The following is a 15,662-nucleotide window of genomic DNA, read 5'->3' on the forward strand; positions in this document are numbered from 1 at the left end:
AATGCTTTCCCTGGCAACTCATACCCTCATGGGGGGGGGGGGGCGCCTAAGGCAGAAAATTAGCAAAGGTAAGAGGGTGAGTTTTAGTTCTCAGACATTGCTGACCTCCGTCTGCCTAAGTCCCACCTAAGCCACCAGTTGCTTATGAGGCCAGAATCAGCAGCAGGGCCCCCCTCCCTATCCCAGGGCCCCACCTGACAACAGTCACGATGTCCCAGCTGCCCAGTCCCAGAATGGCTGACCAGAGTGGGAGGAAGGGAGAGGGTTTCATGGGTAGGTGTGTGGGGAGGGGGAGATTCCCAGGGAGGCCAGTTCCACACTCCCTGGGCTCACCCTTGAGTATCTGCAAGGGCCCCCTGACCCCTCCCACCACCCTAGTCCCTCCCAGCACTACTGGCTTCCTGTAAGCACCTTCTTCTCCACCCCAGCCCTGCTTCCGCGGCTGGAACCCAGGCCCAAAGCCCCTGCTTACCCTATCCCAGTCCTTCCCAGGGCCTTGGGGGCCAGGGATGGGTTGGGTAGTCCAGTGGGTCCGTGTGTATCCCTTGGGGCCCTAGCCTGGCCCCCTTTGGACAGTGTCCTGGGGCTGGGGGCACAGGGGCTGGCAAGTCGGGTAGTCCTTCTTACAGGGGCCTGGCCTAGCTGCTGCTACTGCTACTGGTCAGCTTCCTGGCCTTTGACCTGTTCCACTGGTAAGTGAGTAGCAGGCTGACAGGTAGGCCAATGCAGGCAGGCAGGCAAGTAAATGGTCAACCTTCCGAAGCCCAGCTGTCCCCCTCTTTCTCCACAGGCCCACAGCACATACTTCTCACAGGGAGCCACAGTCAGGGGGCCAGAGAGGGTCCGGGACAGCAGGAGGTTTTGTGCTCCTGCCGCCAGTGGCAGTCACAGCATGACTTGGCCTCCAGGAGGCTCTGCCACTGCTGCTCGTGGGTCTGGAGCTGCTCCCAGGAGCCTGCGGCGTGCCCTTCCTTGGTCCTGCCTGGCCTAGCTTTCTGCCTCCCTACTTGGGCCTGACTGCCCTCCAGAAATACACTGGCCATGCCATTTTCTCAGGCCTCCTTTCCTCCATCCTGGGCTGCCAGGCTGAAGGGTAACCCTTTACCCCCAGCCTGAACCTCAGGGGGCTCCAGCCCTACAATATGGACAGTGGACACCTGGGTCTGAGTCTGAGGGCAGTGACAGAAGGCAAGATAAGGGACAGGGAGCTCAGGGCAGGATGTGGTGGCCATCTCAGGGCCTGCCAGTTGGGGTGGCTGCTCAGGCCTCCTCTGTGGTTCTATGGAAGGAGCATCCAGATTGAAAGGCTTGCAAGAGAACAGAGATTGGGTATCAGCCCACAGGGAAGGGACAGGGCTGCAGAGGGGGTTTCCCATAAATATGAGAACCTACATCTGTGGACTCCGTAGGCTCCTCCGCCAGCCTGGAGGGTCTGTGAAGAGGGGCTGAGGTGAGCCCCACACACTGACTCCTCTCCTGGCTGGACCCTACCCCCACTCGGGTCACAATGGCGCTGGGCAGGGTCATGTGGGTGAGCGTGGGCACCCTGCTTGTGGCCATTCTGGGCATTGCAGGAAGCACCATGACTTAGGGGCTCTGCCCAGAGGTAAGACCCACCCCACCCACACTGGTATCCTCCCCACCCTTGTGCCCCTCCTGCCCTGAGGTCCCAGGCATCTCCAAGGCTGCTCCTACAGCTGGGCTGGCCCTCTCTCCAGGTGCACCAGCCATGATGCAGCGGCCACAAGTGGAGACGGATACCATCGGGGCCGGCGAGGGGCCGCAGCCAGCAGTGCCCTGGTGGGCCTGGGTCACGTGGCAGAGCAGGTTGCGCTGGTGTCTGTGCCATGTGCCCCAGCGCTGGACCCAGTGGTGGACCACATCAGGCTGGCAGCAACCTCTGCTGCGTGTGCTATGGGGGCTGGAGAGTATCCTCTACCTGCTGTTCATGATGATGCTGTGCCATGCGCTCTTTACCATTGGCTCCCACCTGCTGAGCTCCCTGTGGTCCATCGCAGCTGCAGCGTGGCACCATCTGCTGCCAGCCATCCTGCTGCTGGTGCTCAGTGCCCTCCCTGCCCTGTTCTTCATGGCTTCCTTCCTGCTGCTGTTCTCCATACTGCTGAGCCTCATGGGCCTCCTCACCTCCATGTCTCACCCAGACAATGCTCAGGATTTGGACCAATAGAAGGGCAACTCCATCCCACTGCCTGTGTCTGTTGAGCCCTGGCCTAGGGCCTGAGGTCCTATGGAGAGGGAGGGCAGTGGGACCTGGGCCTTCCTGCCTCAGCAGGCCCCTCGCACTGGTCGGGGTACGCTTGATGTTGCTAGAGTTGGCAGGGTAGACCAGCCAGACCTTTGAGCACCTTACTCAAGCCAATGCTTCAGGTACTTGGTGTAGAGGATCAGGGGCTTCAAGAAGGGACAAAAGGGACAAGGGTAAAAGGCTTAGTTAGGAGCAGAGATTGGCCAAGTCACCACAAGCTCAAAGGGGGTAGTGTGGTGACACCACTGGGGTCTCCACAGCAACTGGCAGCATCTTTATCTTGTAGCTGCTCAGCTGTCTTGGCTGCAGACTCATTGGGACCTACCCAGGTACCCATGGGCTTGCCATTCCTCCCACCAACCTCTTTTCAGTTCCCCAGGCCCTAGAAAGAGCCCAGTGACAGAAACCTAGTCGAGAAAGGACTGGCCAGAAGCTCCAAAAGACCACAACTAGCTTACCTCCCAGACTTTCCTGTCTATGCGTCCCCTCTCTCTAGACTTCCTACTTCCTGCCTCAGTCCACAGCCCCAGGTCCAGAAAATTGGCCAACCAGAGTAGGGAGGGCCCCAGAGAGCACCTACTCTTTTAAGACTACTAAGGTCTGTTATGGAAAAACAAGAAGTCATATTTCCCCACCTATGCAATGTATGGCCCTGGCTAATTAATTCTTTTGAGCCTCAGTGTAAGGTGAATTTCAACCCTTTTATGGGGTTGTTGTGAGCCCAAGGCAACACCTATATGTGAAGTATTTTGTCAAGCTCAGAAAACTGTAAGATTCTGTATTGAACTCTAGGAACATTCTGTAGGCTCAGAAGGTCTTGACCCCAAAAGCTGTTGAAAAAGCAGGAAGCATTCCTGGGCATTCAGAGAAATGCTGTCATAGATACAGCATGGCCCTGTGATAGTAAACAAAGGATGGATGGATATGGACAAGATGTAAAAAGTCATGTGCTTTGAAATCTCAAAATGTGCAGATGTTGAACTCTTCTAATTGTGAAATGCTTGGAGCTAGGGGTTAGTGCCAGGATATGTTCGCACAGCTGTGTGAGTGGGGAAAGCAGAGCCCATAGGTTTCTAAAGCCAACCCAGAAAGCTACTAAAAGCACCAGGAGGGCCTTGGAGGGTGGTACCCTTTGATGCCTACGATGCTGGCCCTTCACACATAAGCTAACCCTCCACACACAACAGTGAGTGGTCAGTTATTACTAAGTAAGGCACATGAAAGACAGACTCACCCACATGCCCTCCATCCCACTGCTGACCACCACCTAATCCCTGACCCACCCCAACTCCCCAGTCCTGACTCCACTGCATCTCCAACCCTAAAATCTCTGCTTCTGAAGCCCGGGACCCAAAGTCCCCCTCTCCTGCTACCTAACCACTCAGGCCCTAGGGACCAGCCCTTAGAACCCAGTTTTATTTTTCTAAAACCCGTTTGCTCTGGTTTGTAGCCCTGGTTACATGCCACTGGTAGATGCCTTCAGCATCAGTCAGTGCCTGAAATCTCAGACTCTGTCCTTCCCTCCCATTTCCTTGTGGTTCTCCCTGAAAAATGGCCTGCTATCAAGGCAGGGCAAGGCACAACATAGAGATGGTATAGCCTCATGGTTAGGATAGGCTCTGGTATATTAGCTGAGGCTGGGTTTGCATTCTAGCTCTGTCATTTTCTAGCTTCACGGCCTTGGTAGAAATTGCTAAACCTGCCTGAACTTCATTTTCTTCATGGGTAAAACAAAGGCAAGAACATCTGTCTTAGGCCCCCTGTGGTGCTCTTGGCATGTGGGCTAAATTGTTGGACTAAGTTGTCTTACCACGAAGTGTAGTATGCTGATATTGTCCCATTCTACAGAGAAGTCAGATTCAGGATAGTCACTTGCCAGTGGTGAGGCCAGGTTGTTTAAGTCCTCATCCACCCTAACAGGCTACTAAAAGGAAAGAAATGGATGAAATACAACCTAACTGAAGACCCCGTATCTTCTCAATGACTGTTTCAAAGAGCTCCCAGCAGAGATAAAGCCAGGATGCCAGTCTTGGTTCCATCGTTGACTTGATCATGAATCTCTGGCCAGGAGCATCACTCCAGAGCCTCGGGGCCAGTCTGAGTAAAAGAAGAGGTTTTGGCTCAAACCAGACACACTGAGTTGGGGAAAAGGGGGTCAGGATGAGGTCAGGAGCAAGGAGAAGGCCTTCCCCCTTCCCCACATATATATGCCTTCCACCCTCTGCTGGTGTGGGATAAGGTGGTTCAGCTTTACTTACTGCAATATTTATCAAATGACATCAACATATACATCCTCATCAGAGCAAGCTGCGGGGTGGGATGGGGAAGGGCGGGCAAAGATATGGACCCAGCTGGCCGGGTCACTCAGGCCAGTGGGACAGCTTTCCCTTCTTGGCCCAAATGGGAAAGGCTTAGAACCCCTTGGTTCAAGCATGTCCCTGCTCTGCATGTTCATCATGCAGGCCCAGCTGCATGGCTGGCAACCCAAAATGAATTTCCACAGATGCCCATGAGGGTCTTGCTCCCCAAAGTGTGGCCCCAGGACCAGCAGTGTGGGCACCACCTGGAAACTGGCTAGAAATGCACAGTCTCAGGCTCCACCCCAGGCCTGCTGACTCAGAGCCTGCATTTTAACAAGAGGCCAGGTGATCCACAGGCACACTAATATTTGGGAACTGCTGAATGAGAGGCGGCATGTAGGAAACAGGTGATTACACTGTTACTAGTGGAGGAAGGAGAATGGAAAGCTAGAACATGGTGGACAAGCAGGGTGGAGAGGAGGCAGCAGTTAGAAGGGGCAGAGATGGTATCTATTGATAGCAGAATACTTTAGTGAAAAGAAACTGAGAGTAGTTTTTTTAAACAAATTTAAAATGCATGCCAGCAAAGCAAGACTTTCTTGTTTTTGGCAAGAATACATAAAAATGAATGATAAATAGAATGGAATGGCCAGTGCTAGGGGCAGGCAAATGGGAATGGAGTGTACAGATAAAAGGGAATAAAGTGAGGGACCTTGCAGAGAGGAAAGAAACATTGTATCCCGAATGTCATTCCTGAAATTCCTTTACATATAGAGAAAGTCTCCCACTTAGAGATAAAAGGCTTAAAAATGCAAGCATGGGGAAAAGGGACATGCTTGAACCAAGGGGTTCTAAGCCTTTCCCATTTGGGCCAAGAAGGGAAAGCTGTCCCACTGGCCTGAGTGACCCGGCCAGCTGGGTCCATATCTTTGCCCGCCCTTCCCCATCCCACCCCGCAGCCTGCTCTGATGAGGATGGGTGGGAGTAGGGAATCCAGTAACCCGTGTGGCCTGGCCAGAAAAATAATCATATCGGACCAAGCACAGACCTGAGCGGAGGAGGCGTCTGCCCGAAGGTCTTTGCATCTCACAAAGCGCAGAGGGGATCCACAGCAGCATGCACACCAGGGGGCGCCTAGGAGCAGGAGCTCCCAGTAGGACTTCCCTTTCCGCCGCAAGGAACAAGCAGCAGTGAGTAGGAGCGCCTGGAATGAGAGAGGGTCCAAGAGGGCGGTATCAAGGGGGCTCATGAGGCTGGGAAGCACCCCATGAGACTGTGTTGTCCGTGGCCGCCCTGGGGAAAGGAGAGGGGTCCCCGGAAGGAGGCTGCGCGGCTCCCGGGAACCTCTAAGGCGCAGCTGCGGGAAGCCAGGAGGGGGCGCTCTGCCTCAGACACGCGTGTGCAAAGGAAAGGGTTATGAAGGGAGCGGCCCCTCACCGAGTCGGTGGCCACAGAGAAGGCGGGAGAAGACCGGGTTCTGGCGGGAGGAGAGCGGTCTGCGCGGCGCAAGAGGTCGCCCAGCAGCAGGGCAGGCGCTGGGTGCTGCTAGAGGATAGGCACTGTGCAATCCCCTAGGCTCGGGTGCGCGGAAAGGGGCCAGCGCTACGGCTGGGGGTCGTCGAGGCGGGTGCGTTGTTCGCGGCGACAGAGCGGAGCCAGCAAAGGCCTAAGGCTGGGAAGGACGTGGGGATCAGAATGTTGCAGGTAGACGCGCAGGTAAGATTGTAGACGTTCGGAAAAATCTATACCCCGCCCCTGAATCACAGCTTGCAGACCGACGGTGCAAGGCGCGCCCCCTGGTGGAGATCGTGAACTCCAGCAATGAAGGGTCGCGCGAGGCTGCCGTGGGAGGAGGGAAAGACGGAAGGGGTACCTCGCAGTCTCGAATACGTGCCCTGGGCGCGAGGGTATATCCCGGGGCTAGGGCGGGGCATCTTCGGCCCACTGTCCTCGCGGTGGCGGTTTCGTAGACGCCTCACCCTTAACTCAAATCTCCATCCTGGTCCTCCAGCCAGAAAGCAAGAGGCATAGAGAAGGGCTCAATCTAGGCTCTTCGCTGTTTCCTGGACTTCTGACCGAGCCCTAATCTGTTACATTCCTCCTGCAGCAAATGTCTTTTGTCAGATTCCGTTAGTATCTGGATGCAACCAACTTTGGACAAGTTATTTTTTCTTCTGAGCAAACGTCTCCTATATTCTGGATCTTGCTTCCCTTTCAAGTATTTTCCGTCTTAAAAATAAAAGTGTTGGGTTGAATTTGTTCTCAGTTCTTGATCCCGTCACAACAACTGAAGGGCAGAGACAGTGAAGCGGAGCAAAAGTTTTATTTGAATGCACTCCAAGGGAGGTACAGACTAGAGTCAAAGTAGACAAAGGTTTACTTGCGTAAAGCAGAGAGGAAGGGGAAGCTCTTTGACGGGAACCGGGAACCGCAAGGCTCAAATACGCTCTCAGTAGCCTCTCCCTAATCTGAAGTAGGATAGAAAGAGTGAAGATTTGTGCTTAATTTCTGGAAAACAATGAAATAGCAAAGTAACAAAGACACCACTGGAAGAGCAGAGACAAAACGTAGTATACTGAGTAGTAGGAAGTCTTTTAAAAATACCCACTCCAAGAAAGGGGAGTGAAGGCAACCTCAGAGAGGAGGTGCACCTAAGGGTTTAGGATTCTTCTGTCTTTTAAGGCTTCCAAGAATAGGGCAAAGGGCGGGGGGTGGGGATTCCAAGAATGGGGCAAGGCTTGACTTGTGGTCTCAAGATGTCTCTCTCCGGTAATAGACGTTGTGTCACTAGCCACACAGTCCTCCAGATAATTCTGAAGGATAAACTTCCAGTTCTTCTCCAAGATAATGGTTTCCCTCAAGCACTGGGAACCTATCAGTTAAGACTGCTTGCCCTGCCTTAAGGTAGGCTGGGTAATTGTCTGATTACCAAAGAATAGGTTAGGAATCTTACCTCTTAACTCCCTGGTTTTTAAAATGGAATCTTAGCCTTAAGATGGAGTCCCTCCTGTTCTTACTACACTATTTATATCTTAGCATTTTTCATAATAGGCAGGAAAGCGTGATCATGATGCTTGTCCCAGGTCTCTGCCCTGTCTCACCACCATTAGTTGGAAGAGTCTCAAGGTCAGCCCAGATTCAGAGCAAGTGGAATGAACTCACATTGCAAAGGACTGTGGGGCCCCTGGAAGGTTAGCACGACCCCCTGCCTCCCTTTTGTGTCCTCCATCTTGAATAACTATGACCCCTGCCTCCATTTTGTGTCCTCCATCTTGAATAACTATGACCCCTGCCTCCATTTCGTGTCCTCCATCTTGAATAACTATGACCCCCTGCCTCCATTTTGTGTCCTCCATCTTGAATAAGTATGTCCCCTACATGACCCCCCTGCCTTCGTTTTGTTCTGTGTCCTCCATCTTGAGTAAGAAGTTTCCCGGTCAAGCCACGCCCATTCCCAGGGAACTCATGCCCAGCAACCTGTGCCACAAGACCCTGACCCTCCTCAGCCAATCAGCTAAGGTCACAATAAACCACCCCCTTGGAAAGCCCCTACCTGTTTTCCAAAAGTATGAAAGCAAAAAGGGAGCTTTATTCAGGGTGTCAGATCGAGTCCTATGTTTTGATGGGCCACTGAGACCCTAGTTTGAGCTAGCAATGAAGACCTGTTTTGCTCTTGCATCTCGCGACTGAGCCTGGTGACTGCGGCTCCACACGGGGACTCAAGGAAACAGGGCACAACAGGCCGTTAACTCTGTGAGTCCTTTCTGGCTCACTGGCTTTGTCTGGTGAACTCCCACAGATTCTGGTGCCCCCTATCCTCTTTTCATCCAATTCTTCTCAGTTTTTCTACCTAACTAAATAACTTGATTTAAGATCTGTTGCTTTTGTTAGGCAGGAAAATAGATATGAGCAGGGTGGAGAGAGAATTAAGGCCAGTAAAGCCCACTACAAGGGGCTCAAGAAGTTAACCAGTTAAAACTAGAGACCCAGAAAAGAATCAGAGTTGAGTTAATCATTAAAGCTCAAAAGGCCAGGAGCAGTTTGGCCTGGAATGTTTGAATATTCCCCAGATAAAGGAAGGTACCTCAGCAAAGCCCATGTCTTTATTTTGTTCATCATGCAGGCCCAGCTTATTTTTAACTTTACCTATATGCTGTTTTTTTCTCCTTCATCTCTAATCAAGTAATTTACAACCTGGGCAATTAATTTAACAAGCAGGCCCAGCTGTAAACAACATAGTAAAAGACAGAAAGGATTCCATTTTAAAGATGAGATTGCATTTTAAAACCCAGGAAGAAGTAAGATTCTTAACTTACTCTTTAGCAAAGAGACAATAACTCAGCCCACCTTGGGGGCTGGGGCAAGCAGGCTTGTTGGATATGCACCCAGGCCAAGAAGCCAGTATCTCAGGGAGAAATCAGAGCAGTACATTTCTTGTGTTAAGTTAATTTTAAATATTCGGGGACCATTTAACAAGTCTGCACCCCCAGTCCTTTTTCACATTCCTGAAAAATCCTTAAAAGGAAGAACTCTCAACCTTTCAACATGCTCCTCTCTCTGAGGTTGCCTGCACTTTTCAAGTGTGTAACCTTTTAACCTTAATCTGTGGGACCCCCGGAAAGTTAGCTTGACCTAACTCACTCCATTTTGTGAAGCTTAGCCTAACTCCATTTTGTATTAAAACCCCAGTCCTAAGCAAAATAAGAGAGAGGAAGTACCCCATCCCTGGAAAAACCATAAGCTAGAAATACCAAGAAAAAACACAATAAGTAAATATCCATTTTGCTGAAACTGTAAATATCCATTTTGCTGAATCTGCCCCTTGGAAAGCCCCTAACCATATTTGCTACATCTGCTAACTGGTAATTGCTTTCAAAAGGAGTATAAAAGCAAAAAGGGAACTTTGCTCAGGGTCTCAGATTGCGTCCTGTGTTCTGACGGGCTGCTGAGACCCTAGTCTGAACTAGCAATAAAGACTTGTTTTGCTCTTGCATCTCGTGACTGGGCTTGGTGACTGCGACTCCATACGGGGACTCAAGGAAACGGGGCACAACAAATCTTTCTCTCTTCAGCCTTTCAGGGTGCCTCTCCTCCCTGAGGTCGCCTATATTTTTTCTCTCTTTAAGTAACTTTAAATAAAACTTTTACTCTGCTTCACTACTGTGTCTCTGCCCTTCAATTTTTTGTTATGGCAGGGACAAGAACTGAAGAAAATACACAACACCTCCCTAACACTTCTACTTGATTTTCTGGCCCGTGTCTTCAAATGTCTAACCAAAACACTGAAAGGGCAAGCTCCCAGATCCTATTTCAGCCAATCGGGACCTGGATCCTATTTCACCCAATCGGAGCTTAGTCCGTCTCCCCCTCCAGTCAGCAAGAAGTACACCCACCACCCCTGGACCCTGCCAATTGACCAAAGTCACGACTCATCACCCCCCCCCAACTACCCCCAGGCCCAGCCAATCAGCCAGGGCCACGACCATCACCACCACCCCCAAACCGCCCTGGAAACCCATAAAACCTTTGTTCTGGAGAAAATGCGCACTCTTTGGCACCTGGCCACTGTGTTGGCACGGGTGTGAGATTGAGCTCGGGCTAGCTCGAATAAAGGCTCTTTGCTTTTGCATCCATGTTGGCTCCTTGGTGGTCTCCTTGGGATTCGCGACTTCGGGCACAACAACACAATTTTTAGAATTGATATGTGAAATTGTGTATTTATTTGCAAAATATTTGTAATGTATGTGAAAGTTGTGAAACCTTTTAAACCTAAGGATACCACATAGGATAGGGCTTTCTTTGTGTTCGTCTTCCTGTGTGTACAAGTTGGGATTCCCAGACAATGGCATCTGTAATTGCTGTTCATAGGCACTTTTGACTTGATACTGATTTAAAAGGAACTGCGTGTGTAGACTTGTGGACACTGAGAAGTGACTCGTGGCTACCATGGGGAAGGTACTGGGGTGAGTGGGTGGGGAGGTTGAAGGGAATAAAGGGGCACAAAAATTCTCCATCATAATGTAGGTTGGCCGTGGGATAGTGGTACAGCATGGAGAATATAGTTAGTGATTCTATAACATCTTATGTTGACAGAGTAGCTGTACTAGTAGGGGGGAGGATTTAATAATATGGGTAACCGCTGAACCAATGTGTTGTATACTTGAAACTAATATAAGATTGTATATCAACTATACATCAGTTAATAAACAAATAAAAGGAACTGCTTGTAAAGTTCTACCATTAAGAATTAAGTAGCTTACTGTAGAGTTTTTGGAGTTTTACCTTTACTTGGTTAACAAAATTTCTTTCCATTCCTAGATTGCTAGCAGTTTTGATCATGAATGAATGCTGAATGATAGAATTGTTTTTCCTGTATCTACTACAAGGAATATTTGGTTATTCTGTTTATATTACATTTTTAGATGTCTTTTAATATTAAACCATTCCATCCTAATCCATCTGGTTCCCTTTTAATAGACGAATAATTCACACACATTTTACATAGAAGTGTTAGGAAGGAAAGGACTCGCTTGGTGTCGCAGGGAAGTTGGATACAGTGAGACGAGAGACCAAAGTCAAGAAAGCAAAGCAAGCTTTAATGCACTCTGCCTAGAGTAACAGCGTACAGCACGGGCCTGCCTAAGGTCTAAGACAGGCCCAGAAGCTCATTCTGAGGCTTTTATGTGGTTTTGGTAGGGCAGAGAGGTCCTTGATTGACAGCTGCCAGCTCTCTAGGCTTGTGCTGATTGGTGAGATGGGGACGGGCTGTGCTGTGCCTGTGCTTCTGATGTTTCTTATCTGGGGAGATGCTGGACATTTCCTGAGTCATTCTTGGATCCTGTGGCTTCATCTGATTAACTCCCTGAGTTATTTCTGGCTCTATCTGATCAACTCCCTGAGTCATCTTTGGGGGGCCCTTTCACCTTTTCATCCCACTCACTTCTGTCTTTCTGTCTAACAGAAGTAAAAGGTACTAAATCTTAAGGATACAGCTCAGTGAATTTCCACATATTTGTGTGTGTGTCCATGTAATTACCACCCAGATCAAGAACTTTTCCATCACCCCATAAAGTCCATTATACCCTTTGTGAGGGCTAAAAATTAACTTGCCTTTTCTGCTTCTGTATTAGTGCTTGCCTCAGTAGAAGTGGCAGACAGCCATATCCTGTTATTGCAAAACTGATTTATTGAAAGAATTGTTATTTCAAACTGGTGCATACTAGCCGACCCAGGAAGAAGCAACTGACCTAGAAACTAGTCTCAGGCAACTAAGCGAAACTAGGACAGTTAGCCAACAGGAAGTTCAGAGAATATAAAAATGTTGACCAAACTCTTGAGGTTGCTGTTAGCCGATCTAAGGCTGGCAGCCTCTGTGCAGGTGGCCTTATTGCTAATAAATAACTTCTTTTTCTCCTGTATTCTGGTTGTGGTCTGGTGTGTCTGCGCTCTCCCGGTACAAGCAGTTGGTCCTGTGAAATTCGGGACTAACACCCTTCCCAGTCAATATCTTCCCCAAAAGTTAACCACTATTCTATCACTATAGATAAGCTTGTTCTTGAAATCATACAGAATATATAATCATGTAAAATATATTCTAGTGTCAGGCTTCTTTCAAGTTTACATCTGTGAGATTTATCAACGTGGTTGCATCTATCAGCAGTTTGTTCTCCTTTATTAGTGTGTACTATCCCATTGTCTGGGAAGACAATTTATCCACTCTCCTGTTGATGGACACTTGGCTTGTTTTCAAGGTTTGGCTGCTATGAATAAAAGTTGTATGAATTTCTTGTATGAGTCTTTTGGTAGACAGATGCATGCATTTCTCTTGAAGTGAAATTGTTGTATCATAGAGTATATAAATGTCCAACTTTAGTCAATGCTGCCCAGAAATTTCCAAAATGATTTGTGCCAGGCTGTGTGATTCCACTGCTTTTTTCACCTATCCACCTAAGTCATTGTCTGTGCTTCCTGCTGGCCATCAGATAGGTATTTACACTTCTGTTTCTCACTTTTGGTTGGAGGAGGAAATACCATCTTATTAGCCTTCAAACTGCACAACCTCTTCTTACCTTTTTAAAGCCAAGAATGAAAGTGTGGTTTAACATTTAAAAAAACACAATTACTGTAATTCACTACAATTTAAAAAAATTAATGATCATTTCAATGATGCAGGAAAAGTCATTTGGCAAAATCCAGAATCGATGCCTGATTAAAAAAAAAGCAAGCCCAAACCAAAAAACCTCTCTGCAAACAACTTTATAGAAGGAATCTATGAAAACCTATAGCTAATCTCATACTTAATGGTGAAAAAGTTTGAATAGTTTTCCCCTAAGACCAGGAACAAGTATGTCTGTACTCACCATTTTTTTAAATTAAGGTATCATTAATATACAATCTTATGGAGGTTTCACATGAGCAACATTGTGGTTACTACATTCACCCACATTATCAAGTCCCCTCCACACCCCATTGCAGTCACTGTCTACCAGCATAGTAAGATGCTATAGTCAATACTTGTTTTCTCTGTGCTATACTGCCTTCCCCATGACCCCCCTATATCATGTGTGCTAATCATAATGCCCCTTAATCCCCTTCTCCCCACCTCCTTCCCTTTGGTAACCGCTAGTCCCTTCTCGGAGTCCATGAGTCTGCTGCTGTTTTGTTCCTTTGGTTTTGCTTTGTTGTTATGCTCTACAAATGAGGGAAATCATTTGGTACCTGTCTTTCCCCACCTGGCTTATTTCACTGAGCATAATACCCTCTAGCTCCATCCATGTTGTTACAAATTGTAGAATTTTTCTTCTTATGGATGAGTAATATTCCATTGTGTAGTGGGCAAAATTGTAACATTTCCAGAATATCGCACCTGGCTTTAGTACATCTGCGTATCAATAGGCATTCAGAGGTGGAAATAAGTATGGCTTTAGTACGTTTGCATCATTCCCAGGGGTGGAGAGAAGTTTATTTCCATATCAACGGGTAATTACCTGGGCAAGGAGGGCTTATCTGTGCCTGAGGTGAGGAGAGGGCTGGTTTTGCTTCTGTTGGAGCAGGAGAGACAGCCCAGTACTGCAGCTTGTGAGCAATAAATGGATTTTAAAATTTATTTTTCCCTTTGACTGATTTTGGTTTTTAGAGGTATTTTGCCCTGGGATTTCCTCTTCCCGGACTTACATGTATATGTACCATATTTTCTTTATCCATTCATCTACTGATGGACAACTAGGTTGCTTCCATATCTTGCTATTGGGCTAGGGGTGCATGTGTCTTATCGAATCTGTGTTCTTACCATTTCTATTCAGCATTGTACTGGATGTCCTATTCAGTGCATTAAGGAAAGAAATATAAATAAAAAGCATAAAGATTGGAAAGCAGAAAGTAAAACTGTCTTTATTCACAGACAACAGGGTTGCCAATGGAGATTCCAATGGAATCTATTAAAAAGCTACTAGAAGCAAAGTAATTAGCATATGTACATGGTCATCATTATGATACAAAGTAAATATAAAAGAATCAACCGCATTTCTGCACTAGCAATGAATGATCAGAAATAAAAAAATTTTAAAGTTTCATTTACAATAAACATTATGAGTAGTAAATTTGACAAAAGGTGTCAAAGATCTGTACACAGATAACAAGATATTGTTGAGAGAAATTAAAAGACCTAAATAAATGGAGATATCTTGCTCAATGGTTAGATGATTCAGTATTAAGATGCCAATTTTTCCAAAATTGGTCTATGTATTCAATACAATCACAATTAAAATCCTAGCATTTTCATAGAAATTAACAAGGTGACTTTCAAACTCATCAGGAAATGTAAACGATCAAGAATAGTCAAAGTAATTTTGATAAAGAACAAAATTGGGGGACTAATACGATTTCAAGACTTACCCTAAAGCTATAATAATCAAGAGTGGGGGTATAGGCATAAAGATAAATAGGTCAACAGAACAGAGAAAATCCAGAAACCGATCTACACATGTATGTACAAATTTTCAACAAAGTTGCAAAGGGAACTTAGTGGAGAAAGAACAGTCTTCAACAAATAGTGCTGGAATCATTGGATATTCTTATGCAAAAAAACCTTTTTTTCAATTTATACCTTATATCATATACAAAAATTAATTAAAAAACTGGACTTAGATGTAAAACCCTCTAGAAAAAATATACAGGACAATAGCTGTGACCTTGGGTTAGGTGAAAATTAAGTGTGAAAGCAAAAGCATCATCCATAAAGGAAAAATTTAATAAACTGTCCTTGATCAAAATGAAAGTTTTCTGTTATTCACTATTTTGTACATGTGAAACCATCATAAGATTGTATTATCATGATACATTAATTTAAAAAAAGTTTTCTGTTCTTCAAAAGAACAGACAAATCACAGACTGGGAGGAAGTGTTTGCAAACCATACATCTGATAAAGGGACTTGGATCCAAAATAACTCTCAAAGCTCAATAATAAATTTTTTTAAAGGTGGCAGGGGAGAGGAGGAACAACTGGAACAGAAACTTTACCAAAGATAGAGAGATCACAAATAAGCACAGTAAAAGATGTTCAGTATCATTGAAAAATCATTATGGAAATACAAATTAAAACCATACTACCCATTATAATGGTTAATGTTAAAAAGACAGACCAATACCAAGTATTGGCAAAGTTGTGCAGGAACTACAACCCTCATACACTGCTAGCAGGAATATAAAATGGGATGTTCATAGCAACCTTATTAGTAATTGCTAAAACCTAAAAATAATTCAAACTTCCATCAACAGGTGGATGGAAAAATCAACACTGGCACTATCCTGTAACAGACTACTACTCAGCAATAAAAAGGAGTGAACTACTAATATACCACCAAAGACGAATGTCCATGTTATTTTACTAATTCTATTAATTAGATTGAACAAAAGAAGCCAGATGAGAAAACAATGCCTATTGAATGGTTCTATTTATATAAAGCCCTAGGAAATGTTAACTGATCAACAATAACAGAAGCGATCAGTATCAATGATTGCTTGAGGATGGCAGTGGGGAGATGTGAGGAGGTTGTGCAGAGGGGCGGCAGGGAAGAATCATAAAGAGGAAAGAAGG

General features: G+C 46.7%; 2 protein-coding genes across 2 annotated transcripts; both read left to right on the top strand.

Annotated features, from left to right (window-relative positions):
* The first annotated feature begins 209 nt into the window (after positions 1-209).
* Positions 210-1,332, top strand: C5H20orf141 (chromosome 5 C20orf141 homolog). Its single transcript, XM_037017328.2, is given in 5 exon segments — positions 210-273; positions 429-692; positions 791-864; positions 867-968; positions 970-1,332. Coding segments are annotated over 5 exon segments (552 nt in total). The 3' UTR covers positions 1,018-1,332.
* Positions 1,333-1,561: 229 nt separating this feature from the next.
* Positions 1,562-2,188, top strand: TMEM239 (transmembrane protein 239). Its single transcript, XM_017675187.3, has 2 exons — positions 1,562-1,606; positions 1,719-2,188. The coding sequence occupies exon 2, from the start codon at positions 1,730-1,732 to the stop codon at positions 2,186-2,188; it is 459 nt and encodes a 152-aa protein (XP_017530676.3). The 5' UTR covers positions 1,562-1,606; positions 1,719-1,729.
* Positions 2,189-15,662: the final 13,474 nt, after the last annotated feature.

Source organism: Manis javanica, chromosome 5 (assembly GCF_040802235.1).
Source record: "Manis javanica isolate MJ-LG chromosome 5, MJ_LKY, whole genome shotgun sequence".
NCBI lineage: Eukaryota > Metazoa > Chordata > Mammalia > Pholidota > Manidae > Manis > Manis javanica.